The sequence below is a fragment of the Argentina silus genome, assembly GCF_951799395.1.
Source record: "Argentina silus genome assembly, chromosome: 7".
Classification (NCBI taxonomy): Eukaryota; Metazoa; Chordata; class Actinopteri; order Argentiniformes; family Argentinidae; genus Argentina; species Argentina silus.
In genome coordinates, this window is record NC_139661.1 from 21189600 (window position 1) to 21212099 (window position 22500).

General features: G+C 46.8%; 1 protein-coding gene across 2 annotated transcripts in view; it reads left to right on the forward strand.

Annotated features, from left to right (window-relative positions):
* dock8 (dedicator of cytokinesis 8) overlaps positions 1–22500 on the forward strand; it is a 45243-nt gene that overhangs the window by 9892 nt on the left and 12851 nt on the right. The window contains exons 3-31 of one of the 2 annotated variants that reach the window (XM_083673897.1): positions 4010–4185; positions 4863–4934; positions 5277–5385; positions 7282–7491; positions 7587–7672; positions 8369–8435; positions 11874–12023; positions 12371–12451; positions 12565–12724; positions 12965–13098; positions 13558–13651; positions 13784–13946; positions 15676–15793; positions 15953–16023; positions 16159–16303; positions 16653–16754; positions 16920–17015; positions 17128–17362; positions 17734–17898; positions 18221–18393; positions 18542–18637; positions 18902–18997; positions 19170–19319; positions 19521–19634; positions 20106–20261; positions 20397–20533; positions 20818–20981; positions 21119–21270; positions 22296–22478. In XM_083673897.1, coding sequence (XP_083530023.1) covers positions 4010–4185; positions 4863–4934; positions 5277–5385; positions 7282–7491; positions 7587–7672; positions 8369–8435; positions 11874–12023; positions 12371–12451; positions 12565–12724; positions 12965–13098; positions 13558–13651; positions 13784–13946; positions 15676–15793; positions 15953–16023; positions 16159–16303; positions 16653–16754; positions 16920–17015; positions 17128–17362; positions 17734–17898; positions 18221–18393; positions 18542–18637; positions 18902–18997; positions 19170–19319; positions 19521–19634; positions 20106–20261; positions 20397–20533; positions 20818–20981; positions 21119–21270; positions 22296–22478 — 3855 coding nt within the window. Of the gene's footprint in view, positions 1–4009; positions 4186–4862; positions 4935–5276; positions 5386–7281; positions 7492–7586; positions 7673–8368; positions 8436–11873; positions 12024–12370; positions 12452–12564; positions 12725–12964; positions 13099–13557; positions 13652–13783; positions 13947–15675; positions 15794–15952; positions 16024–16158; positions 16304–16652; positions 16755–16919; positions 17016–17127; positions 17363–17733; positions 17899–18220; positions 18394–18541; positions 18638–18901; positions 18998–19169; positions 19320–19520; positions 19635–20105; positions 20262–20396; positions 20534–20817; positions 20982–21118; positions 21271–22295; positions 22479–22500 lie in introns of those variants that run through there. The other variant, XM_083673898.1, reaches the window with a different exon arrangement.

Here is a 22500-nt window from a genome sequence, read left to right on the forward strand (position 1 = left end):
CTCCTCCGTCATGGTAGCAGTTGACGGCACTGTGGAGTTGTTGTTGCCCTTAAGGGGAGGGATTCTGAGTCAGACAGTAGGATGTGCAACTAATCCTGGAGAGGGAATTTGTCCCACAGCACAGTCTGACCTCTCTCTCTCTCTCTCTCTCTCTCTCGCCCGCCCGCCCGCTAGCACTCTCTCTCTTGTTCTGTCTCTCTCTTGTTCTGTCTCTCTCTTGTTCTCTCTCGTTCTTTCTGTGTGTGTGTGTGTGTGTGTGTGTGTGTGTGTGTGTGTGTGTGTGTGTGTGTGTGTGTGTGCGTGTGTGCGAGGGAGCGAGCGTGTTCATATGTGCGTGTATGTATGTATGACTGACTGTCTGACTCTAAGCTGCAGCCCTTTGATATTCCCCTCTGTGCTGATCCTTGTGGCTGTCAGCTGACTGGAGCAGTGGGGGGAAAGTTCCCCCCGTCCCTCCGTTATTCTGGTTAATCTCTAACCTGCTTGGGAAGTGGGTCAGCGCCTCCACGACTGTGAAGGCCTGCTTACCTACTAGCTTACACTGGAAAAGCTTTAATATCTGTGGCTTTGGGGTGCGGGAGAGGGATTGTAATGTCATAATCTTTCTTGATGGTATTTTCCCATGATGCATCATTATCGGAGCCGGTGCAGCTGGAGAGGCAGGAACGTGTGGGACGATGAGAATGATGATGATGATGATGATGATGGGACGATGAGGATGATGATGATTGTTACCATCCCTGTGTCTGTTTGTGTGATTTATTATGATGAGTGCTTTTATTAATGTTAATACACTGAATTACAGATGACAGTTTACGTGAAGGCATTGTGACGGTATTGTAGACAATTGTGTGTCTGTGATTCAAGATTCAAAGTGTTTATTATCATATGCACAGTAGAAAACATGTTTCACTGTACAACGAAATTCTTGCTTTGCTGTCCGCAGAATGCCAACCAATGTAAAATATACAATACTAAAGAATATACAATATATACTAAACAAATATGTTTCTGTGTGTGTCTGTGTGTGTGTGTGTGTCTGTGTGTGTCCATGTCTGTGTGTGTGTGTGTGCATGAGCGTGTCTGCATTCTGTTCCTGTGAAAGAGTTGATCGGGTGGCCTTGCTGATGAAGTCACTTCCTCTAGTCAAGTGTCTAACTTCGTGTGGTAACTGCTGCTCGACTCCAAATCAACCACATTTCCCCTTTGCATCACATATGTAGAGCTAAAAGGACTGGATCGGTATAAGCTATGTGGTGGTGGCCACAGTCTGCCTTCTGATATGTCAGGATGAATTTTCACCATATACAGTCCTTTCAGATCTGATCTAAGTGCATAGGGGGTAGGGGCCTATTTTGAATTGGGCAGTAAAATCTTCTAGAGGAAGAGTTTGGACAGAAAACAGTAACTGCCTGTAGACACCGTTGGTAGGTTCTCGTTTCCGGGCTGCGCCATTTTGTCAACTTCCTTCTTGTGTGAGTTGTGTATTGAGCGGGGTAAGTGTACATCAAAATTTACATCCGACTTAAAGACTAACGCACCTGTGTAAGTGTGTTTCCTTAAAAGGTCTTCTGGACCTACCCTTGTGTGTCCCTACATGGTCATTGTTTTAAGGTTAAATCCATGTGATGTTTTGTCTAACTGTCTGTTTGGTCTAGTGTTAGCTTGTGTTTAGCATTTCCCGCTTGGGGAAGTGCTAGTTGTTCACTAGGTGGGGTTAGGGTTAGGGTTAGGGTTGGGTATACTTAGTATACCTGTTAATACACTGCATAACTGTCAGTCTCACTGTGGCTATGTTGCTAGCATCACTGGTAGCATTGCTGTTATAGTAGTATAGTAGTATACTTCAGTATTAGATAGTTGTGTTGTAGACTGTCAGTCTTGCTGCGGCTACAGCCAACAGCCTGTTGCTGGCTCCACTGGTAGCATTACTCTATGGAGAAGCATGCTGTGGTCAGAGGCATGCATAGATTTGCATTTTATTTGTTTCGTTTGGCTTCCACGCGTAGGAAAGGAGAAAGAAGCTATTATAAAGGGAATAAGTCATGATTGGCCAACCTTCTCAGATGTCTGTGGAAAGAGAGTATTTGGAGTCTTGTCCAGATTCACTCCCCACACCAAAGACAATGCAGCTATGAACCCTGCATCTCTCTCTCTCTCTCTCTCTGTTGCAAGTTCCTCTTGAGTGCCAAGCATCATATTCTTGCAGAGAAAAACATCCCTTCAGGGAGGGACATGTGCAAAAACATGTCTTTAGAGCTTTATGGAATTTAAGTCTGCTTTATACGGTATTCTTCTAGTTTACTGTACTACTATGGTGCTGTTTGGCTGTCCTTCTCTCTCTCTCTCTCTACTGTCAATATCTGGCTGTGATGCTCTATGTACGTTCTATGGCCATTTCCATAATAATAATAATAAAGGTTGAGTTGGGTGGCAACTTCCCATCAATGTTAGTTACTTGAAATTTTTTTTTTTTTGGAAAAATCAGTGAATCATTTCGCAAAGCTTTGCTTTGATCAGTACCCTGCTCACCAGGGCAGGTGGATGTGTGATCAGATATGGGTTCAGCTCCATGGCCCTCTCTCATAGACACACCACACCTGCAGAATGCACGCTTTCAAGCTTCGCCCTCACGCCGTCATGCAGCCCATAGAAATGAATGTAGATACAGATCTAGAAAATGTACGTCTATGGTGTAGCTTCACATCTAGGATAACCATCTGATCGCATTCTCTGTGGATGATTGTAGATGATATGTGCATGTTTATCTACTTTTAACAAAGGCCCTGTGAGAGATAAGGCTGAAGGTGTAAAGTTGTTCAGTTGTTGTCTGTGTGTTGGGTTGTAACCATGTATTCAATGGAAGGATTGTTTTCCTCACGTTTGTATTGCAGTGAATGCAGGTATTGACCAGTTCTATTATGTTTCTGGAATGCTGTGAACGTTCCAGAAGTGCTGTCTGTAGATTGTCATGGAGAGGTTAGACTTGAGTGAACAGGATTGATGCAGGATTGGTGTTTCTAACTGAACATATTAACCCTATCGAAAGCATTGTGTGCTAAAACATTGCCGTTTGGGAGTACTAGAATGTGCAACGTTCTCTAATAATAATAATAATATGCCATTTAGAACATCCAGTACTTTTTAATTAAGTGCCTGCTTAATACCGGGCTATAAAATAAAGGATTACCATACTTTGGAAATAACTTCCTATCTGAAGTCTCTATCTTTAGTTTTTGTTTATACATGAGCTGGTAGGAGTAGGCCTCTCGTTCCTCCACAGGTTTGAGGATGTTGAAAGCAAAGTCATGATCTAACTTGCCCTGCTAGCTCTGTAATGTTTGGATGTGACTGAGGGCTATGGAAACTCTCTGTGCTGCCTGTACCAAAGCCCCAGAGCCCTTCAAGGGTGATTCATATTTAGTTTTTCATCTGTCTCTCTCTCTCTCTTTTTCTTTTTCTTTTTCTGTTTCTCTCTCTCTCTCCTCAAACAATGCTTTGTGTTGTGAAGTTCTTGGTGTTCCTCACGTCCAGGGCAGGCATTCTTTCCATAACTTGAAGCCAACGAATACATAACTGACATATCTTGAGAAAGGAGATATATTCTATTGATATCACATTTAAATCTGCAAGCATTGTAAAAAGAAAAAAAGAAAAATGTCAGTTAATACCTCCTTCCCTCTGTTTTTTATTCTCTCTAGGACATTGTATATCCCCAAGGCCGAGCCTGTAATGTTTGTATAATCTCCCTCTCTCTCTCCCTCTCCCCCTCCCTCTCTCTCTCCCTCTTCCCCTCTCTCCCCCTCTCCCTCTCCCCCTCCCTCTCCCTCTTCCCCTCTCTCCCCCTCTCCCTCTCTCTCTCCCTCTTCCCCTCTCTCCCCCTCCCTCCCTCTCCCTCTCTCCCCCTCTCTCCCCCTCCCTCCCCCTCTCTCTCTCCCCCTCTTCCCCTCCCTCTCTCTCTCTCCCCCTCTTCCCCTCCCTCTCCCCCTCCCTCTCTCCCTCTCTCCAGCCCCAGTCGTACGACGCGGTGGAGCCGTTGGATCTGGAGGAGTTTCTGATGTCACAGCTGCGTAGCGGAGACTCCGCCCTCATGCAGGAGCTGGGAGACTTCCCCGACGACGACCTGGACGTGGAGCTGGTGGAGAAGGAGTGTCGGACAGTCCGCCACTCCGTCCCCGAGGACGGGTGGGTCACGCGGCGACCAGTGGCTCCGTCCAAGGCCCTGTCCCCGAAACAACCCTTGGCCTCTACTTCCTTCCCGACACTTGTGTAGATCTTAGGCCAGGCTTATGCCCATCAGAGGGCAAAGTGAAGTTACTATCTTCTTGCTTATTCCAGTTCAATTCCTGAAGACTGTGTAAGATCTGTCTGGGGTGAAGGCGTTGTTAGGGTTGTTAGGCGTTGTTAGGCTTTGTTTCTGGACAGGGCCCTAGTCTCGAATCACATCAACCCCAAGTTCTCATGAGCTCTGGTTGTCATCAGCTCTGGGTTTCTGGAATGTGCAGGCTTTTGTTCCAGCTCAGCTGAGGAACCACCGAGGGTTCAGGGCGAGAGGTTGATCTCATAGTGGGCATCTGTACCGGTTTTTGTGTACGTCTGTCTTCTCATGTAAAGCATACCTAAAAGGGAGTTTATTGTATAGTGTATGAGCACTCAGTCGTAGTGAAACTATTCTGTCGATGTTTGTTATCTTAGCCTCTTAAGACTTTCACCGTACCTTGAACATGACAGCACAGATTGGGATAAGACAGGAATGTAGAATGAGGACAAATGTTTTAGAAGCTGTGCCTATGAATGAATGCATGCTCCACCACTTGTTCACCCCCTCCCCTCCCCTCCCCTTCTCTGTGTCGTTTCTGTAGGGTGGAGTTGGAGCCCCATGTGAGGGACTGTGTTCAGAGTTACACTGAGCCCTGGCTGGTGGTCAGCAGAAGGTAAGGTCCCGTTAAACACACAGAGCCACAATATGATGGAAACCTATTTCAGTAAGGGAAGGAGATGAGGGAAGGAAGGTTTTTTGGGAGTATTGAGATGCAGCCACACAGCTCCAGGAGGTGTCCTTCTTCTTCACAGGAAACAGAGAGGACAGAGTGATTAATTATCAAAGCCAAGACACACACACACACACACACACACACAAACAGTTAGGGTGTTCACTCAGATTCGAGTTCTGTTTACATGGATGGAATACCTAACCTGTAATCTGGTTTGATTAGATAAGATAAGAATTGCAGTGGTGTAACCGTGTGTGTGTGTGTGTGTGTGTGTGTGTGTAGGTGCCAGGGGGATGGTTGGAGTGCGTACTCAGAGCGGGCAGGTCTACACAAGCTCCTACAGAAACAGACCTTTGAGTCGGACGTCCAGCCAGAGAAACAGGAAACCCCGGTAACCACAGAAATACACAATCACAACACCTCAACAAATATAACTATGGATTGTACATTAACACAACAACCAGTGCTGGGGGCGTCTGCTCCATTTTAACTTATTTTATTTAACTCATTTTCACTAATGAAATCCAGGAAACCTATCTTCAAAGATTTCCTAATTGACAGGGTCAAATTGTCAATTATGAACGTGATCAGTTAAATTGAAGTTGAGCCTTAACCCTGCAACAAACACAACCTTTATCCAATCTATGGTTCCCCTCCATCTTCGCTCTGTTGCCACTCTCTCCTGTCATGGGTCAGCTGTATCAGTCACCTATTTGGCAGGAGGCCAGAGTCTACATTGTGCAGTATGCCATGCAGGTGTCAGATACAAAGGTTATGTTATAGAAGTAAATAAACATAGGAATATGACAACCACTCCTTCAGAGAGGTGTGTCAAATGCAAAATGAAGGGGATAGGGAAAGGAAGATGGAGAGACAGGGAGACGGAGGAGGAGAGAGGGGTTTAGAAGAAAGGATGACAGAGAAACCAACTATGAAAGCAAGGTGGGGGGAGTACACATACAGAAAGAAACACACATTGGGGGGGGGCACAAGTGAACACAGCAGTGTCTGTCAGTCCCCCCTCCGTCCTGGCTTGGCTCTCCTCATGTTTACCCAGCACACAATGAGGCGTGAATATTCATACAGTCCCCCACTGCTTCCACAGTCGAGTCTAAACACCAGCCCCAACCCCAGTCCCGACCAGTCAAAGGCCTAAACTCCGGTCCTGTCCATGCCAAGTTCCCAGTCCTCTCCCCATCCAACTCAATCCCTCGCCAACCTCCGCTCCCAGCCAGCCCTCCGCTACCAGCCATAGCCCTCTGCCACCAAACTTGGTCCTAGGCCCCCAGGCCCCCAGGCCCCTAGCCCGAGCCCTTCCAAGCTGCCTAATCACCCAAACCAAAGGGCCTTGTTCCAGCCGTGGGTTTCCCAGCCGCTCCAGGCCAGAGAGAGAGGGGGGGGGAGAACAGCCCCATTGTCACCCCCTTCCTTAGCCCCTAATGGGCCTCTACTCCACATTGTATCCTGGGTGGGGGTCATTAGCAACCCTGGGGGGTCGCCTGGAGCCCGCTGGCCTGAGATGGAGAGGCCTCTGTGGGGTATAAGGGCTGGGGTAGGATAAGGAGTTCTAGAGGTTACCATTAATTTATTTCTCAAATTATTTCAATATTTAAAAGCAAATAAAGGGAAATTTGCTGACTAGGCAAGGTTGGAGGAGCGTGTGTGTGTGTGTGTGTGTGTGTGTGTGTGTGTGTGTGTGTGTGTGTGTGTGTGTGTGTGTGTGTGTGTGTGTGTGTGTGTGTGTGTGTGTGTGTGTGTGTGTGTGTGTGTGTGTGTGTGTGTGTGTGTGTGTGTGTGTGTGTGTGTGTGCGTTGGTGGGATAAAAGAATGGTTCAAAGCTGGACATAGCATGAGAATCTAGAAGCTGTGTCCAGTCCTGCAGCTTAGTGCCAGAGTGATTCCATATGGCTGTAAAACCATCTGACTAACAGAGATCTCTGTGGTGGGAGGATGCACCCCTTATTATGCATCAGTGGGTTCCCCTGGAATGTACAGTATAGTTTAGTCATGGATTCTGTGGGCTCTTGTCGAGCTCCCCCCTGCACTTCACAAACTGTTATAGACTTATGGGTAATACCTCACTCAACTCTGTAGGATAGGATTTTTACTTGCTTAGCAGAAACACAACTCAGGTAGAGACCTGTATCAAAACACCTACCAACAGAATACACTTGAAACACTTCAACATATTCAAATAGTTCATCACTAATTCTCTCACCAGTGCTGTACCTTACATTATATGCTCTCCCTCTCCTTCTCTACCTACCTACCCCCCCCCCCCCCCCAGGTGAAGTCTCCAACCCTGGCGGTGTTGAGTGATGACTCGAATCGGACCCTGACCTCTAGTGATTTTGACCTGCGGGGTCTGACCCCTGAGCCCAGAGTGGACGGTCTACTGCGCTTCAGTAACCATGACGACCTGGACAGGTTCAACCAGGAGGCGCGGCAGGCGAATCGCCACCCGGAGCTTTTCGCCTTGTACCCCCCAGCGGATGACGTGAGACTCACACACACACACACACACACACACACATATACATAAACATACATAATGATACTTATTGTGTCCTTAACCTCCCTCTGCTATTCCAGGACGATGCGGTGGAGATCCGGCCCATTCCCGACTGTCCCAAAGAGCACATGGGAGAAAGGATCCTCATCCGATGTCAGTCCATCAAGTATGGGATTTATATACAAACTAATGTACTGTATATCCCTAGTGGAAGCTAGCTTGTAGCTAAAGAGTCAACAGTGTGTGTGCTGTATGAGAAAGAGGGAAACAGAGAGAGGGAAAGCAAAGCCCACATCATAAATTGTGGGAAATAGTTCCCAGCATTTAGAATACATTTTTGTGTGCTGCGACTGTTCCAACTGACCATCACATAGTTTGAGATCTGCCCAGGAGAGGTCAATCCAGAGCTCACAGCTTGGTCAGAACCAAAGAGGAGTGTGGAGTGTAGCTTGGGGGATATATCTCTCTCTCCTCCTCCTCCTCTCTCTCTCTCTCTCTCTCCCTCTATCTCTCTTTCTTTCTTTCTCTCTCTCTCTCTCTTTCACTCCCTCTCTCTCTCCCTCTCCCCCCCCCCTCTCTCTCTGTCACACACAGTAAAGCTGCCAAATGTTTCAGCTGAGTTTTCTTCCTCCTCCATCTCTAAGCAGTGCCGTGGTTTGGCAGCTGACTGTTCCCCAGTTTGACTCATCATTCTGCAGCTACAGAATGCTTAGCTCAAGGGTTCAGTGTTTTAAAAGTGCGTCCAAATTGCATTTATTGGATAGTCTCACAATTCAGACTGATTGACAGCGTCCCCACTGTTACTGATCTATTTTGCAGACCTGTTACTGATCTGTAGCCTGATAACGTGTGTCCTCCATAGGTTTGAGATCGACATAGAGCCACTGTTTGCAACCTTGGCCTTGTACGACCTGAGAGAGAAGAAGAAGGTAAGAAGGTCTAGCTACCCTCATGGTCACCTGACTCACCTGTTCCTAACCCTTTTTAACAGAGAAGATCTCACCAGAAGCGAGTGAGATTGGTCTTTTTCTGGCTTCATCTGTGTTTTAATCGTTTAAGACTGTGTTCTATCACATGTTGTGAGTTCTGAGGTGAAAAAGTCCCATGCATATGTTTTTGTTTTGTTTTTGTGTTGTTTTGTTCAAGCTTAAAGAGCTTTCAGGCGTGTGAGGTGGTCTTGTTGTTGCTCTTGGCAGTCACTGTAGAGAGGATCAGTGGACTCTTAAGGCCTTTGGCCACCATCGGGCAGGACACCCTCAGGCCCTGGGAGTCCTGGTTGTTAATACAAATAAATACTCATATTCACGATGTACTTTCCCTACCAAACATGTTTAGCGGGAGCAGCTATCTAGAATGTGTGTGTTATGGATTTGCGCAGCTGGATGGATTTTGACTGAAGCTAGGGATTTAGTGCTTTAGGGCTCAAGCGGACTCCCGGAAGGTTCCACCCAGGCGTTGAACCACTGGCCTGCTGGTCATCTGTCCTTTAGCGTGGCTGGCTGGCCGCTCTCCACACTAATGGTTGGACAGACAGACAGACAGCCTTGAAAAATAGCTGCGTCTCCTAGGCCATCTCTTTCACCACTTTTTTTTTTACAAATGGTGAATGCTAGGTTAATGCTAATATTAGCCACTTGCTAAGTGTAGCAAGGTAACAAGACATAAAACATGGCTACTAACCAATTTCCCGCCACATTGATTTGAAGGGACAGAAACATTGAAGCGATGAAGACATAGGTGTGAACGATGCTATTAATGTATAATGGGACCAGATACAATTATTACCCAGAGGGCAACACATGTGTTATTGTGGAGGTTAACACAACATCCTCCTTATTGGATTCATTAGAAGCTGAGGCAGATTGTCCTGACAAAGGCTTCATGTTGTAGGCCCATGAAACGGGCCTCGTGTTATGGAGGATGAAATACTGACTAGCTTGTTCAGCGAATTAGCCTTGTTGTGACTCCAACTCTGGAACAGAGGCAGTTGTTGACCCAGAGTTTCTCTCTCTCGTTTGTCTGCCTTTTTGTGTCTGTCTCTCCTCTCTCTCCCTCCCCCGTCTCTCTCCCCCTCTGTCAGTCTGTCTCCTTCTTTCTCTCTGCTCTGTCACTGTCATACTCTCTCTCTCTCTCTCTCTCTCTCTCTCTCTCTCTCTCTCTCTCTCCCTTTCTCTTTCTCTTTCTCTCTCCCTCTCTCTCTCTCTGTGTGTCTGTCTCCTTCTTTCTCTCTGCTCTGTCACCGTCTCACTCTCTCTCTCTCTCTCTCTTTCTCTTTCTCTCCCCCTCTCTCTCCCTCTCTGTCTGTCTCCCTCATTCTTACTCCTCTGTCTCTCATTTTCTCTCTCTCTCTCTCTCTCTCTCTCTCTCTCTCTTTGTCTATCGCCCACCCACCCTCTCTCCTGTCTCAATGCAGCAAAACATACAGTATTCGTGCAGTGTTTGATATATCCATACAGTGTTCGTGCAGTGTTTGATATATCCATACAGTATTCGTGCAGTGTTTGATATATCCATACAGTATTCGTGCAGTGTTTGATATATCCATACAGTGTTCTTTGCACATCTGTGAAATCTGCAGCAGATGTTCATATAATTCCCTCAAAAATATTAATCTAATCCTGCCCGGCTCTCCCTGACTATCAGAGGTTTATACCAACTATGGTATACAGAGAGGATTTGAGGTTTATATCAGCCTACATGTTAAAAACAACACCATGGATCATCGGCTGTCCTGTGTCTCATAAAATGAGTAGAATGCACTGTGGAAGCTGTCATAAAGTAGTTAGAGGTAGCTGTCATAGTAAATATTGTCCTTCATACTGTTCTTGCTTTCGAAATCATGGACTGTTGAACTTTTGAAGCATTTTCTCAAATGTCAACCTCGAGCATTTCTAAGGGACATTTTAAAGGTTATCAGAGATGTTTAAAGGGATGCTCTGGTGTTTTAACGATGAGGTCTTATGACTAGTTTTATGATGATGTTTTATAGAGATGTTGCTGGGAGGATGTTCAAGTCCAAGTCTGTTAGTGTCCATTCATCAGCCTGTCCAAACTGGAACCCGCAGGCCATGACTCCAGAATCGAGACTGCATAGAAAAACTAAAAACATCAGAACATTCATCGATGAATTAGAAGGGCATGGCACCGCACCAATGTGATGTGTCAGTAAGAATAAGCCTCCTCCACCCTCCACCCAGCACATTTAAAACTGTCACAGTACACAGAACTCAGTACTACGTGTTTCCGATAAATTAAAGGGGATGGGAATCCATGATGGTGCCAGATTTGTCTGCCAGCATTCCTGCTGGGATGTGTTAAAGAGCATGTTAAGGAGGGGTGATGGAAGCTGTGGAATGAAGAGGAGTCCCTAATTGGTTTCTAATTGGGTCTCACATGACATACATACAGTACCAGTCAAAAGTTTGGACACAAACTTGCCGAGAGTGTGCAAAGCTGTCATCAAAGCAAAAGGTGGCTACTTTGAAGAATCTAAAATATAAACCATATTCTGGTTTGTTTTACACTTTTTTGTTTACTACATAATTCCATATGTGTTCCTTCATAGTTTTGATGTCTTCAATATTAATCTACAATGTAGAAAATAATAAAAATAAAGAAAAACCATTGAATGAGAAGGTGTGTCCAAATTGTTGACTGGTATTGTATATACACACACACACGTAGGGTCATGTTCATACTGTAGGCCAGTCACAAGTGAGGAAACACAGCAAATGAATTCTACTGTAGGTGGTTCAGTGGGTTAGTCAGAGCACAGGACTGACAACGCCAAGGTTGTGTTCACTTCATGTGTGGCAGTAGCTAAATTGACTAAACCGAATATGTGAACTTCACATCAAGGTCTTGTGTGAAGATTAGTGACCAACATATCGTGAGCATTGTTTAATTGTAGGCTGCAGTTGAGAGACAGGCTGTACCGTCTGTCTTGTGATGTTGACGTAGAGCTGAACTCTCTGCTGGGTGAAAGAATGAGGTCAATAGAACCCAGTCTGGAGTTCAGCCTTCAAGTTACTGTATATCTTAGACATGAACCAGCTGGGGCCAGAAATGGGGAAGTCACTGTTACGTTTCATTACTTTCTTTTAAGTCACTGTTACGATTCAAGATTCAAGATTCAAAGTGTTTATTATCATTGGCACAGTAGAAAACATGTTTCCCTGTACAACGAAATTACGTTTCATTACTTTCTTTTACTTCAAGATCACTTATTAGAAATTCTTTTCTTGGGAAGTTTGAGTAGTCTGTGCAAGCCTATGATGTTAGGGACTCTCAGACCCCATGCACCTATATTTCTACATCTGTCTCTTCCACTGATCTGATGTGATCCCTTTTCTGTTTGACTTCTTCAGATATCAGAGAACTTCTACTGCGATCTGAACTCCGACCAGTTGAAAGGGTACCTGAAGCCCCACACTCCACAGGTGGACCATTCCAGCCTCTCCAGGGCGGCCATCTTCTCCATCACCTACCCATCACCAGATATCTACCTGGTCATCAAGGTAATACTCCTGCTATATGTGTTACCTGTTCGTTTTCAAAGCTAATTGAACTACCCCTGCCTGTTCAGATATATGTTGTACTGTACCTGGTCATCACATAGCTGTTCTCTGCACTATTGCACACCTACACTTACCTGCTCTGTAAGCTAATGTCAGCTACCTGCCTCACTCCTGGCTAATGCGATATACTTTCCCTACTATATATATCTACAGTACGTTAGTTGTGGTGACATACCTACTCCTCTCTATCCACTTCTACCCTGTCTGGTCATGTCAGCATATCTACCTGTAAGGTGAAGTGCTGTCTAGTGGTTGATGTACTGTTCCTCCTCCTGCCTGTGTTCCAGATAGAGAAGGTACTGCAGCAAGGAGAGATCAGTGACTGCGCTGAGCCCTATATGGTCATGAAGGAGAGTGACTCAGCTAAGGTAGTGTGTCCGCACGCACGCACACACACACACACACACACACACACAGGCTGTGTATTGTGTAAAGCCTAGGTTCTGATCCCAGTTGGGTGGTGGTTCTCTGTGTCCCTCAGAATAAGGATAAGCTGGAGAAGCTGCGGGGGCAGTCTGAGACCTTCTGTCAGAGACTGGGCCGGTACCGCATGCCCTTCGCCTGGGCCACCGTCAACATCATGAACGTCATCAGTACCGCCACGCTGGACCGAGACACCACAGACTCAGACAGCATCAATGGTGTGTGTGTGTGCGTGTGTACTGTGTGACTCAACAAATTGTCAACACATTGAGAGAGAGAGGAGGAAGTGTGTGTGTGTGTGTGTGTGTGTGTGTGTGTGTGTGTGTGTGTGTGTGTGTGTGTGTCATAAGCTGGTTTACTGTTGAGCTGATGAGCCCAAAGCTTGTTGACCTGACCTCCCTCACCTCACTTTGCCTTACCTCTTACCTGTAAACGTTGACCTCCCCTCCCCTGTGCAGGTAAATCCAGCAGCATGGACAGAAGAGGTCAGCTTCCCAGAAGGAACTCTGAACGCTTCAGCGCCATAGAGGATCAGTGTAACATGTCCGCATTTAAACCTGCTACCATCACCATCAGCACCTTCTGCAAGCAGGTATAAAAGCACTGTACACACACTCACACACTCACACACTCACACACTCACACACTCACACACTCACACACTCACACACACACACAGACACCTAACAGAGACAGGATGGTATTCCATTCCACACATAATCTGAGACCAGACAGAGAGGAATGTGGATAAAGCTCAACCTTGCCGTTCCGTATCAGATACCGTGACATTATCACAAGCCATATGCCAGTTATCACATGCCATAGATTCTCCATACTCAACAGAACAAGGATGCATTTTCAGGCCCACTTTACCTTGTGAATAAACCATAGAATTAGGCCACAGATGTGCATGTGTATAATAAAACATTAATTCATACTGTAAAGTGAATGTGCATATCCCGTCTTCTATGTCTACATAAACACAAACTCATTTCCATTTGGATTGTGTGTGTGTGTGTGTGTGTGTGTCTGTGCGCTGTCTGTTTTTCAGGAGGGAGATCGTCTGAGTGATGAGGACTTGTTCAAGTTCCTGGCAGACATAAAGAAGTTCTCCTCCCTGCAGAGGAGAATAAAGACCATCTCAGGTGAACTTTCTAGGACACTATGGAAGCTGTAAATGCTCAAGGAACACACGATACAAGTTCTGCAAGTACCTTTAACCTTTTACCTTTAACCTTTTACCTTTAACCTTGCGTCATTTGCTCTTCATTGTGCAGGTACGATTAGGCTGGATGTGACACCAGTTCTGGAGAACCCAGTGGCTTGCCTCTCTCCTGAGTTCATCCCTGTGAAACCATTGGCTGAGAAGAACGTTCGGCAAATCAAAGAGGTGCTGGAGTTCCCCTCCAGTGAGGTCTACGTGCCTCACAGCATGTACAGGTAACACACACACACACACACACACACACACACACACCCAAACACACAACACACACACACACACACACACCCAAACACACAACACACACAGTCTGTGTGTAATTACAGATGTTGTTCCTCTCCAGTGTGGTCTTTGTTCCTCACAACATCTATAGGTACACACACACACACACACACACACACACACACACACACACACAGTCTGACTGTATGTCCAACAGCCATTGCAGGTTAGTTCATTCACTTCATCGTCTCTGCTATGCGTATAAGATAAGGCGTGTTAGGTACAGTGAGCCATAAACACAACCAGCGTATGAGGACAGAAATGCTCGCCCACTCCCAGCTCAGCTCCTTTCATGGCTAACAGCGTTATCTCTCTCTGTGGGAAACGCCAAGCGCTAAATCAGGACTTAAGATATGCACACTAACTTGACATCAATGTCTGAAGGAAGTTTGAGTTGTGGTCCATGTACTATATCTCAAATTATGATTTGACCCTGTAACAACATCTGCAGTACATTATCCAGCACCTTATTACGTTATCTCGTTTGATTACTTTGGAAATGCCAAAGTTATACATTATGACAAGTTATTACATTATCCGGTGTTATTATATAATCCGTTACAGGCCCTGTGAGCACATACTGTACTGTATCCCCCTCATGTATACGGCATTTAGCTGACGCTTTTATCCAAAGCGACTTACATTGCAGTGAGTGCATACATTTCAGTATATATGGTCCCAGCGGGAATCAAACCCACAACCTAAGCGTTGTTAGCGCCATGCTCTACCGACTGAGCCACAGAGGACCACATGGGCCTGACCCCATATGGAGTACTAGGTGACAATGTGTTTACCTCTACGTTCTGTCGCTTCTAGCGTTGTAAACAGGTTTGCTGGGTCCTCTGGACAACATAACTCCCACATATCTCACTTGTGCCTCCCACATATCTCACTTGAGGGAACCAGATTGATGGCAATGCATCACTCACTTTGTTCCACAGTGTGCTCACTAAATCAAGAGTGTTTTTGGCAATGCTTTACATGATAAAGACCTCATACCAGGGTTTCCACAACTGAATAAGCTCTGTAATTGCCCTGTATTAGCTAAGTAAGACCAGGCATTTACACAGCACTTAACTCTGCTTTCATCTACTCTTGCAAGAAAATGGAAAAAACAAAGTGCTGCGTAAATCAGAGCTGAGCAGGGGTGGTCAGTTGAGCTATTTTACAGCCTGCGGGTAGGAACTGTCCCGGAGCCTGTTGGACCGGGTCTGGATGCTCTGGTACCTTTTGCCAGAGGGTAACAGAGAGAACAGGGCGTGGCTGGGGTCACTGATGATCTTAACCATCGTAACTGCATGTACTTACAAGCCTGTCTCAAGGTAATTATATATTACCTCAGTTCTTACTCAGGTATGAGGCCTCAGGGAATGTAAAGTGTGCCAATGTTTTTCACATTTCCAGACAAACAGGTAAACACCTGATTTTGAGATTCATGACTGCCCCTCATTCCTCAGGTGCTCACAGGAGCCACCTAGTGGTGTGTTATGGAAGTGTGTTGTGCAGTTGAGTCACATTAGTGCACATTGTGGTCACGACTCGCTCGCTTTATCTGAGTACAATGCAGTGCTGACCTTCTCTCTCTCTCTCCCTCTCCCTCTCTCTCTCTCTCTCTCTCTCTCTCTCTCTCTCTCTCTCTCTCTCTCTCTCTCTCTCTCTCTCTAGGAACCTCTTGTATGTCTACCCCCAGCGCCTCAACTTTGTGAACAGGCTGACGTCAGCCCGGAACATCACCATCAAAATGCAGTTCATGAGCGGAGAAGACTCCAGCTGTGTGATGCCTGTGAGTGCTGCACACGCACACGCACACGCACACACGCACACACACACAAATCACTCACAAGGTTCTTACACAGTCACAGTGTTACAGTGACATCATTTATATCAAGATGTGGCATTGTGTGTTGAATGTGTGGATTGAGTGTGTTTTTGCTGCTCTTAGGTAATTTTTGGAAAATCAAACGGCCCTGAATTTGTGCAAGAGGTCTACACCCCAGTCACCTACCATAACAAGCAAGTGGACAATATCTGATTGCTTTGATCGACCAATACAATAGCTGTATGGCATGTCCAATTACAAAAATATGATTTTTAATATATATATATATATTTTTTTTAAATTAAAGTTATTTTGTATCCCTGGTCCAGGTCTCCAGACTTCTACGAGGAGGTGAAGGTGGCCCTGCCTGCCTGTCTGACAGAGAGACACCACCTGCTGTTCACCTTCTACCACATCAGCTGTCAGCAGAAACACAACCAGACTGGCACCAACGAGACTCTCATAGGATACTCTGTGAGTCTGATTAACCCCGCACCTTCTCCTTCCAGCGTTACGGGCGCGGTCCGAACCCAGGTCCCCCACGGGGAAGCCCCAAGCGTCCAGGCGTCAGTCCAACCTGAATTTCCTGAATTTCCCCTAGGGATAAATAAAGTTTCTATCTATCTATCTAACCCAAGGCTGGTTTCAGCAGGTCCAGTGTGCACTGGAAACTCTTGATAGGATGCTGTATAAGTATGTTCTCTGTAACAGCTGATGCTGATGTTGTTACTGTGTGTCCCCGGGATAGTGGCTGCCTTTACTGAGTAATGACCAACTACAGACTGGTCAGTACTGATGTTGTTACTGTGTGTCCCTGGGATAGTGGCTGCCTTTACTGAGTAATGACCGACTACAGACCGGTCAGTACTGCCTCCCCATCGCTCTGGACCAACTGCCCGTCAAGTACTCACTGCACTCGCCTGAGGTATTCACTTATTTACTCCACACCATGGCTGTGTTCCAAAATGCGTTCTTGCACTCTATCTAGAGCATATATGCGGTGTATGTGTACTAGATATATAATATGAATGGCATAGAACATGATTTGAGTAAATATTAAATGCTTCTGTATGTAAATGTTTTCCCTCAGAAAATCCCCCCTCAGGCTCCCCCAGTCAAGTGGATGGAGAGTCATAAAGGAGTGTTCAACCTGGAGATACAGGCGGTGTCCTCTGTCCACCCTCAGGTGAGTTAGCACACACACACATACACACCACACACCACACACACAGAACACACACACACACACACACTCACTCACTCACACACCCTACTGTATCGGTGTGTGTGTGTTCCAGGATAACCACCTGGAGCGGTTCTTCACGCTGTGCACTGCCTTGGAGGGTGGAGCCACGTTCCCGCTGCGGGTCCGGGATGAGAAGATTCCGGAGAATAAACTGGAACACGAGCTGAAGCTGAGCATCATCTCCCTGTCCTCCTCCAGGCTGGAGCCTCTGGTCCTCTACCTCCACCTGGTCCTGGATAAGCTCTTCACCCTCATCATGCAGCCCATGCTCATCGCTGGACAGACTGGTAAAGGAGATTACTTGACCCTCTCTCTCTCTCTCTCTCTCTCTCATTCTCTCTCTCTCTTATTCTCTCTCTCTCTCTCTCTCTACCTTCCTCCATCATTGACATGTGAGTGGATGTTGTTCTTGGCCTTACCTCAGCAGTCGTATCTAAGGAGTCCTTTACTCAAACAGGTATATTCGATCCCAGACAGATACCTGGTGGGAAACAGCTCCTCTGGTTCCAAGTGTTTTAGCCAGACAATGTTTATTTCTTCTTTTATTCAACTAATTCCATCTGAACGTCTGTGTGTGTGTCTGTGTGTGTGTCTGTGTGTGTGTCTGTGTGTGTGTCTGTGTGTGTGTCTGTGTGTCTGTGTGTGTGTGCGTGTCTAGCCAACCTGGCCCAGATAGCCTTCGAGTCGGTGGTGTCCATCGTCAACAGCCTCCACAACAGTCAGGAGCTGGGCCGAGATCAGCAGGGCAGGAACGGTCTCCTAGCAACCTACCTGTACTGGGTGTTCCGTCTGTCCGACTCGCCCAGGGAGTCGCAGAACGCAGGTAGGAACCACCCGCAGGTTCCCATGGTGATATGATTGGGACATACACCGATACACAGCTGAACAGTGCAAGGACTGAAGATTTCGTCTGTAGCATTTCCAGTGATTTTCAAACGAAATGAATATACACCTTGGATTTCTTCCCTGAATATGAATTATAGATATTGATATATATAGATATATGAATTATAGATAGATACCTTTTATGGTATCGTAACCGGTATTATATTAGCTACAGGGTAAAGTGTTTCAGGTGATGCATAGTCCCTCCCTGTGTGTGTGTGTGTGCGTGTGCGTGTGCGTGTGCGTGTGTGTGTGTTCAGGTCCAGGGGGTGTGGCCTCCAGTGAGAGCCGCTACAGCACCATGGGCCGGGCCTCGGCCACCACCGTCGGCACCATGCTGCTCCAGTCCAGGATCCGCAGCAGCAGCAACCCGGACATCCCCGCCCCGCACAGCGCAGAGGACGCTGAGGTCAAGGACATCCTCTCAGCTAAGGTACTCATACCGATAACCATACATACACACACACGCACGACACATGCACACACGCATGCATACACACACACACACACACACACACACACACACATGTGGACACACGCACACTCTACTCATGGAATTGTTTCTGTGTGTATCCCTATAGGGCCTCAATAGCCCAGGTAGTCGCATGTCCACCTACGTGGATGTCAACAGCCACCCCCAGAGCTCCACCGGGGGGACGAGGCCCTCCAACAGAAAGGTAATACCCACCAAAGTCCTCCTAAAGTAAGGTTATTAATTTGTGTAATACCAACAGCCACCACAGGAGGGCAGTGTGACACAGAACAGAACAGAGCAGAGCAGAACCGTTGAGGATTCAGATAGAAGTTGTCCTTACCTCACCCTCCCCAAATCCATTTTGGGATAAAGTGAAAGACTGACCATAGATCAGCGATGAGAGGTAACCCCCATGCTCATCCTCCACCAATGTAACATCCATCTCTGTGTGTCGTCCCTCTGGTAGCAGTTCCATGAAGAGTTAGCTCTACAGATGGTGGTCAGCACGGGGGTCTGCAGAGAGAATGCATACAAATATGCCTGGTTCTTCTTCGAGCTGCTGGTGAGTGAGTGTGTGTGTGTGTGTGTGTGTGTCTGTGTGTGTGTGCAAGCATGCGGTGGTGTTGTACCTGTTTGTGATGTTAACGATCTTTGCAAGCCTGTGCGCTCATAAGCCAGTTTCATATAAATCGTGTGTGTGTGTGTGTGTGTGTGTGTGTGTGTGTGTGTTCTAGGTGAAGAGCATGGCCCAGCATGTCTCTCAGCTGGAGAAGCAGAACGCCCCTCGCAGGGGCCGCTTCTCAGACCGCTTCAAAGATGACGTCACCACCATCGTTAACGTGGTGACCGCTGAGATCAGCACCATCTTGGTCAAACAACAGAAGGTAGTGATAATGATTTTACAACAATGGATGATCATGTTTTTCACAGATAATGGGCACATTACTTTGGAAGTAGCTAACTCTAACTCCCTCTAGGAGAATGACTCAATTGATCAACTCACCATTCTAAAAATGCTAGTACAGTATTCAAAGTCAGTTAGTAGGAGCCTCTAACAGTTTTGTTGTTGTTGTTGTTGTTTTTAGGAGTTGGAGCAGGCAGAGAAGGTCAACATCAGCCTGGCCTTTTTCCTGTACGACCTGCTGTCTCTCATGGATCGAGGCTTTGTCTTCATCCTGGTCAAGAACTACTGCAACCAGGTAAACAGCCCATAATATACCTCTGTTACCAGGGAAGTGTCTTCTGTTCTCCTGTGATGCACCACTGTTGCCAGGTGATCATTCTGTAGTTTTATCTTATAGTAAGACGGTAAAACATACTTATGTTCCAGCCCAACACTAACACAGCTGATTAAACTTACCAACTGATTATAAGGAATCTTTGTCCTCTTGGTCTTCCTTAAAAAAGAGGTATTTTGACCTCAATGGGACTTCCTGGATAAATAAAGGTTAAATAAAAAACATACATTTTTACTCTGAGTAAAATGAGTACTCTGAGTTGTTGAATCAGGTGTGTAAGTGCTAGCCTGGAACAAAAACCTGCTCCTGCTGTATCTTTACAAGACCAGAGTTGGCGACCACTGCTCTTGGTCTGAGCCTTGAGCCTTGAGGCCCCCCCCCCCCCCCTCCCCCCTGACCTGCCTTAACTGTTCTCTTATGGGTTGTTTGTAGATGTCAGCCAAGAGCGTTTCCATGCCGACCCTGATCAGCATGCGTCTGGAGTTCCTGCGTATTCTGTGCAGTCACGAGCATTACCTCAACCTCAGCGTCTTCTTCAGTAGCCCCGCCTCTGCCCCCGCCTCCCCCTGCCCATCCATCTCCTCTCAGGTCAGTCCCCCCTGTTTGCCACTCTAATTGGTCAGTATATCAAAAAGACAAAAGTCCATGCTCCACGCTGTGTGTGTGTGTGTGTGTGTGTGTGTGTGTCTCACTCCCTCCCTCCCTCTCTCTCTCTCTCTGCAGAGCTCCAGTTCGTATAGCTATCAGGAGCAGAGGATCCTGGGGTTGTTTGACCTGTCTCAGGAGTTCAAGCAGCAGCACTACCTCACTGGTCTACTGCTGACAGAGCTCAGCGCTGCTCTCGACATGGAGTCAGAGGGGTCAGTGAACACACACACACACACACACGCACACACACTCACGTAGCTATTGAATTTCATTGAATCACGCTCATTCTTCGTGTGTGTGTGTGTGTGTGTGTGTGTGTGTGTGTGTGTGTGCGTGTGTGTGTGTGTGGAACTGACCTGTGTGTGTGTGTGTGTGTGTGTGTGTGTGTGTGTGTGTGTGTGTGTGTGTGTGTGTGTGTGTGTGTGTGTGTGTGTGTGTGTGTGTGTGTGTGTGTGTGTGTGTGTGTGTGTGTGTGTGTGTGTGTGTGTGTGTATAGGGGTAAGGTCCAGAAGAAGGCCATCAACGCCACCTACAGTCTGCTGTGTGCCCATGACCTGGACCAGCGCTGTTCCCGCCCTGAGGTCAGGGCCAAAGTTGCTGCCCTCTACCTCCCCCTGGTGGGCATCATCATCGACTCCATCAACTACCTGGACTTCACAGGTACACACACACACACACACACACACACACACACACACACACACACCGCAAACTAATTTAACCCTTAAGCGTAACTCATATCGTGAAATAAGCCAGTGTGTATGGTGTTCATATTTGACCCTTGTGTGTTCCCGTAGTGTCCGAGGCTCGCGGCGGGAAGAACAAGTCGGGCGGACCGGAAGACGACCCTGACACTGTCGCTCCCATCAATCAGTCTGTTGCCATGGCAATCGCAGGGAACCCCTTCAACACCATGGCGAGGAACGCCCTTGCCTCCATGGCAGCTGCGGTAGGCTGACGGGAATGTTGTCATGGTTTGAAGTTACTGGTATTATGACTATATAATATCTGATATGTACATTTCACAGTTCAAGTATGAGGGTTATATTGTTTTCACCCTGACCTTGCTCTGTGTGGTGGTGGGTGGGTGTGAGTGTGTGTAGAGTGTGTGTGTGTGTGTGTGTGTGTGTGTGTGTGTGTGTGTGTGTGTGTGTGTGTGTGTGTGTGGGCTGCCCCATAACAGGTGAACTGCTATGAGGTGGACTGATGAGCTGTCAGATCCACACACACACTCCATCCATCCTGGAAAACAAACACACACACACACACACACACCCACACCCACACACACACACACTTTACACACCCCCACACACACACACATTCGGCCGGGGAGATGGTTTATGGGCAGGCATTACCATCATAAGTGAATAGGGCTGTCCTGTCAGACACACACATCCATCAAGCATAGCTAGGGCAACAACACACACACTGAAAACTCATTCCTTCTCTCCACTCAGAGCTTTTCAAGATGGATGTTTGCCCCATACTGTATGTGCTACATAAAAAGTAGAACAGTGTTATACACATGGAGATGTTTAATACAACTAAGACTGACACCTGGCTGTGTGTGTGTATGGCATCAGTAGGCAGTTCATATACAGTGTAATACTGTAGCAACACACTCAATAGTAGCAACCAATCATTAGTCTCACGACACAGGGGGGAAATGAATCAAACTCAGCTTCCGACTTCGATATAGCCCCTGTCAGATATAGCCCCTGTCAGATATAGCCCCCGTCAGCCTCAGAGAAAAACAGGCCAATACGACTCAAGTTAAAGACAACTGAGCTTTCTTATGGTTTATTACCTCTTGAGAAAAGTGTGTGCTTGCGTGCGCATGTGTGCGTGTGTGTGTCTCCATGTACATTCTGTGTGTGTCTGTATGTGTCTGTATGTGTCTGTATGTGTCTGTATGTGTCTGTATGTGTCTGTATGTGTGTATCATACGTGTGTTTCTCCCTCCTCGTCCAGGCCGGTAAGACAGTCGCCACCCTGTCAGCAGAGACCAGTAGGAACCTGCTGGTGTGTTTTCTGTGGGTGATGAAGAACTCTGAGAGGAGTGTGATCCAGCGCTGGACTGTGGACATGCCCTCCTCTCAGCTCAACAGACTGCTGGAGCTGCTCACCATCTGTGTCTCCTGCTTCGATTACAGGGTGAGTGTCTGTCTGTCTGTCT